General features: G+C 35.4%; 1 protein-coding gene across 1 annotated transcript; it reads left to right on the top strand.

Moving 5' to 3' along the window:
* The first annotated feature begins 387 nt into the window (after positions 1–387).
* LOC108710487 (olfactory receptor 5V1) lies at positions 388–1,326 on the top strand. The gene has a single exon (XM_018251623.1). It carries the CDS (start codon positions 388–390, stop codon positions 1,324–1,326), a length of 939 nt encoding a protein of 312 aa, XP_018107112.1.
* Positions 1,327–5,054: the final 3,728 nt, after the last annotated feature.

Below are 5,054 nucleotides of genomic sequence, written 5' to 3'. Positions count from 1 at the left end.
TATTGTAAAATATGCTGTTTTCTATAGAACTCACAAAAAGTTGGGGATAGAAAATATAGATGATATATACTTATAAATATATATTATATATAGAGAGAGAGAGAGAGAGAGAGAGAGAGAGAGAGAGATTCTCAACATAAATAAATAAATAGAGATAGATATACAATAGTTAGATGATAGATACAGTAGATAGATAGATAGATAGATGATAGATAGATAGATAGATAGATAGATAGATAGATAGATAAATGAGAGATAGATGAACAACGCCATATTCATGATATTTATTCGTTCTCAGTGGGCCTTTTTATTTTATTTTAATGTCTCTTTGAACCAGGTATGAAAACCTTCACTTAAGGAAACCATTTGTAAGCATTTCAAAGGAAAATGGGCAGCAATAAGACTGCTATTATGGATTTTTTTTTGCTTGGACTTCAGCAGTACAACAACCAGAAATTCCTTGTATTCTTTGTGCTGCTCATCATGCACATTACAACTTTAACTGGGGATCTTATGATTATTCTTCTGGTATCAACAAGCCAACGACTCCAGTCCCCAATGTACTACTTCCTCAAGCACCTATCAATATCAGAAATCATGTTTACTACTAATATTGTTCCTAATATGCTCTATATTATATTGAAGGAAGGGAACTCCATGACAATTGTCTGTTGTTTCATCCAGTTTTACATATTCATTGCATCAGGTAGTATAGAGTCTCTTCTTCTTACAATTATGTCATATGATCGATACTTGGCCATCTGTAACCCATTGCGCTACTCCTACCTGATGAACCTCCAGATATGCCAGACTTTGGTGTCATGTTCTTGGTTGCTTTGTTTCTTGCTAGTGTTGATAACTGTAATATTATTATGCCAATTGCAGTTCTGTGCCTCCAATATCATTGACCACTATTTCTGTGATTTGGAACCAATTCTAGAACTCTCTTGCTCCGACACCTCATTTGTGAGAACAGCAGTTCTGGTGCTTTCCATTCCTACAGTAATCACAGCCTTTACATTCATTATAATCACTTACATATGTATCTTTTACACTGTTCTTAGAATCTCCTCCTCTGCAGGCAGACACAAGGCCTTCTCAACCTGCAGTGCCCACCTCACCTCTGTGTGCTCTTATTATGGCCCTCTCATAATCATTTATGTTGTACCATACAGAGGAAGCTCATTAAATGCAAACAAGTTATTATCTTTACTGTATACAGTTGTCACACCATTAATCAATCCAATAATCTACAGCCTGAGGAACCAGGAAATTCGAGAAGTTCTGGCTACATTTTGGAGCACCAAATGGTCTAAAACACATTGAAATTCTCCATTACAAAAAAACAGTAAACATTATAAAAACCAGAAAGGCACCATTATTTTTTCTTTTATATGTGAGAAATATGCTGGTAGCGATGGGGACCGGGGTTCACTTGACATTGGCAACTGTCTCTTGAAAGGAAGGAACCTAGGGGTGAAAATTCCAATTGATATTCCAATTTCACAAGCAAGTAGCAAAGATGACCTTATGTGGTCAAAAAGAATCACAGCTAAAAGTGTCACATATTCTAGCATACCCCAAGTAAAGATTTCCATAATAAGTTGGTTCTGTCTGTATTAACCGTTGTAGCTCCTCTATTTATTTGTTCAATGTTCATGTTGGAGAGTTTTTTGCATTTATCTAGAATTACTCAGCAATGAATCACTGCCCACAGTCTGTACCTCTGTTACTGACACACCTCTCCCTAAAATTAAGGATTGGGGGAAATTTCTGCTCAACATCAATTGGTATTATACATTAATATACATATGGAGACACTTTTCCTTTATACACAGTAAGTGACATGATCTACCTTGCCTTTAAAAGGAATATTTCAAGAATAGACCTTTAATGCAGCCGATATTGGCGATATTCTGGCATCATTGTATATTCTTAGCTTTAGCTCTCTGCTCTTATTGAATTTTGTACATATGGTTTAGATCTTTTTGCTAGTAATTGTCCGAAAAACTTAAATTTTTTGAAGTTTTATTATTTTTTAGATCATCATATAGCATTTTTTTTTCATTAGCACTTATTATATTTGGATCTTGTAGTACATTCCATGAGATTGCTAGTTTTATAAAAAGTGAGTTTATTCATGGTTTCAAAAACCTCTTTTTATAGATAGACCTTCATTTATACTAATTGCATTGAATTCTTTGACTTTGATCTCACATTTGTGGTTCTGTAGATACAATATTATTGCCCTTGTCCACTGTGGTTTCACCATTCTAAAGCAAGGGTCATTATCCCGTACCTCTTTCTCATATATCATCTTGGAAGCATTTGCCATAAGTGTGCTTATCTATTATCAATATCCCCTTCCTAAGGATAATCTTAGAAAGATATCTGCCCTCAGTACCTACTCAAATACAGGGAGAGAAAAAGCCTTCTACACCTGAAGCACCCACTTCAAAGTTTTTTTTCATGTATTTCACTAGAAAAAAAAATGGAAGGCATTCTTTACAGCTTAGCAACATGTGAGATCTCAGAAGAGAATAAAAAAGTTTGCTATCAGATGCAAAATAGGTTAACATTGTTAGGATTTCTATTGAGTAAATAGAGAGGTTCTCAGGGGCCACACACATTAGGAGGTTGCATTTACCTCTGAAACAATCACAATGTCAAGGTCAATCCATAATCATCAATTTTATTATGGAAAAAGTATATTTTCAACCTAAAGTGTGTGTTGGTAAATGTAGAAACTGTTGTTATCACTAATATACCATGACATCTCATAGTTTTCTCTCCCTCTGCCTCCTTTATTAGGTCATTTCTTATTGTTGGTATTTGAATTAAGGAATCTTCTTGTGCAGCAACATGCTGAGTGTGCACTTGCATATATTCAGCATTCATGTTTAAACTGTCAACTATGTTGCCACTTTCAAAAGTTTTTATTAAAAGTCCAACAAGTGTTGGTTTTGACTGTAGAATGTATGTTGGGCAACATAGTAGGGGGCCTGGTTGGAAGCATACCTATCCATAGATCTATATCCTTACAACTGTGGATGAACATGTTTCACCTTCATGGACAAACCAGGCAATGCCACTATAACATTTGTATGCTCCTAAAATAATGTCATTGGTGCTTGACTAATTATTGACCAAGTACAGGGTGTGTTGACAGAATGTTTGCATATATGTATATATAAATCCCCTTTGCACATTGCCTTCAGAACTTTGGGGTTAACAATGGTTTGAGAGCAACTAGTAACTGCAACATCAGCTCATGCTTTGCAGCAGAAACCAGAGCAGGGTTATAACAATACTGGTCTTCAGACCACCAAGCAGTGACAAAGCTCTTTTCTTCACTATCTTTCTGAATGTGCGAGCCTACTTGGCAGTTGCTTTTCCTGCATTTCTGATTACATAAGCATGGCTGGCATTGGGGGACTGGTTGCCTCCTCTAATTGACAGGCACTGTCATCCACAGGCTCTTGCAGCTATTGAGATAAAACTCATTATAACCACTTCAGGGAGAGAATGCTACAACTTCATAGCTCTCACTGCAAGAAACCCTTGTGCATCTTAAGCTGGAACCTGTGAATAAAGAATTCTTTGACTTTGAATGAATAAAGAATCACAGAGTTTATTGTATGGTCCCTATATATATTTATATATAGTGTTTATATCAATCCTTAAGCACATCTTCTCCAGTGGAACCAATGATAACTCGGCCAGCCTTTACCCTAACTAATTCCTTCTATTACTAATTATCAGCATAGATGTTCTTCTCTGTACTTTCTCAATTTCATTAGAGCCCTTTCTATATTTATTATATATAGTGATCATATCCCCCTTAACTGTCACTTCTCCAGTATAACCAATCCCAACTTGTCTTTCCCCATAACTGATCCCTTCCATTCCCTTTATCAGCTTAGTCGCTCTTCTCTGTACTTTCCCTATTTCATTACTGCCCCTTATACATTTATATATAGTGGTCATATCCCCCTTATATATTTGTATATAGCGATCGTATCCCCTTATATATTTATATATAGTGATCATATCCCCTTATATATTTATATATAGTGATCATATCCTCCTTATATATTTATATATAGTGATCATATCCCCCTTATATATTTATATATAGTGATCATATCCCCCTTATATATTTGTATATAGCGATCATATCCCCTTATATATTTATATATAGTGATCATATCTTCCTTATATATTTATATATAGTGATCATATCCCCTTATATATTTATATATAGTGATCATATCCCCACATTGGCCAGTGTTTCTTCTTAACTGAGTTTTTATCAACTAAGTGCTTTCTCTGCCAACTGTACTGCATATTCTAGATGGGCCTTACTGAGAGAATATAAACCAGCCTAAGGGTGAATTATGGTGATATTTGGGGTGAGTGCTTATTTATGTCCTGGTTATTCCTGGAACTATAGCAGGTTGAATGTTACCCCAATGTTTCTATAAATAATTGAACTACACATATTACTTTAAAGTGTGTCCAAAAAGCTCTGCTTTGGTCTTATTTGACCACATAACACTTTCTTGCATTCTATTTGGGTCACTCACAGATGTTATGGCAAACATCAGGCATGGTTCACATGATTCATTTTAAGTAATTGGCTTTTGTGTCACAATCTCATGCAAGCTATAGACAATCAGAGTTTAAGGATATGGTGAACACACACCTACAGTAAAGTATGGTGATGGTAGATCAAGCTATGCCGTTGGATTCAACAAAATATCTTAGGCATTTTGTTAAATCTCCCAGGTAGAATGTAAGATCTCTAACCATTCAAATGATCCTTAAATGGGTCTCATACTTTTGAGCACCTTTTTCCTAGACTTTTTCTGGATCTTCATAGGTTTTTAAATGAGGACAATGACCCTCTTCTAGATTACTGACATTCACAGTATTTCAGAATCAAATCTCTAAAAAGGCCAGCCTCCAGAATAAGACTATAATGGAAGTGGTAGCACACAGCTGCTACATCTAAATTATCTTTCATTGACATCATCATTGGGAGACCTTCAGGA

The sequence above is a fragment of the Xenopus laevis genome, chromosome 3L (assembly GCF_017654675.1).
Source record: "Xenopus laevis strain J_2021 chromosome 3L, Xenopus_laevis_v10.1, whole genome shotgun sequence".
In the NCBI taxonomy this organism is placed as follows: Eukaryota; Metazoa; Chordata; class Amphibia; order Anura; family Pipidae; genus Xenopus; species Xenopus laevis.
The sequence above is the reverse complement of the archived record's forward strand: the minus strand, read 5'-3'. Positions and strand labels throughout refer to the sequence as shown.

Coding starts and splice junctions, on each gene's coding strand:
- LOC108710487 (XM_018251623.1), top strand. CDS start 388: ATGGGCAGCAATAAGACTGCTATTATGGATTTTTTTTTGCTTGGACTT.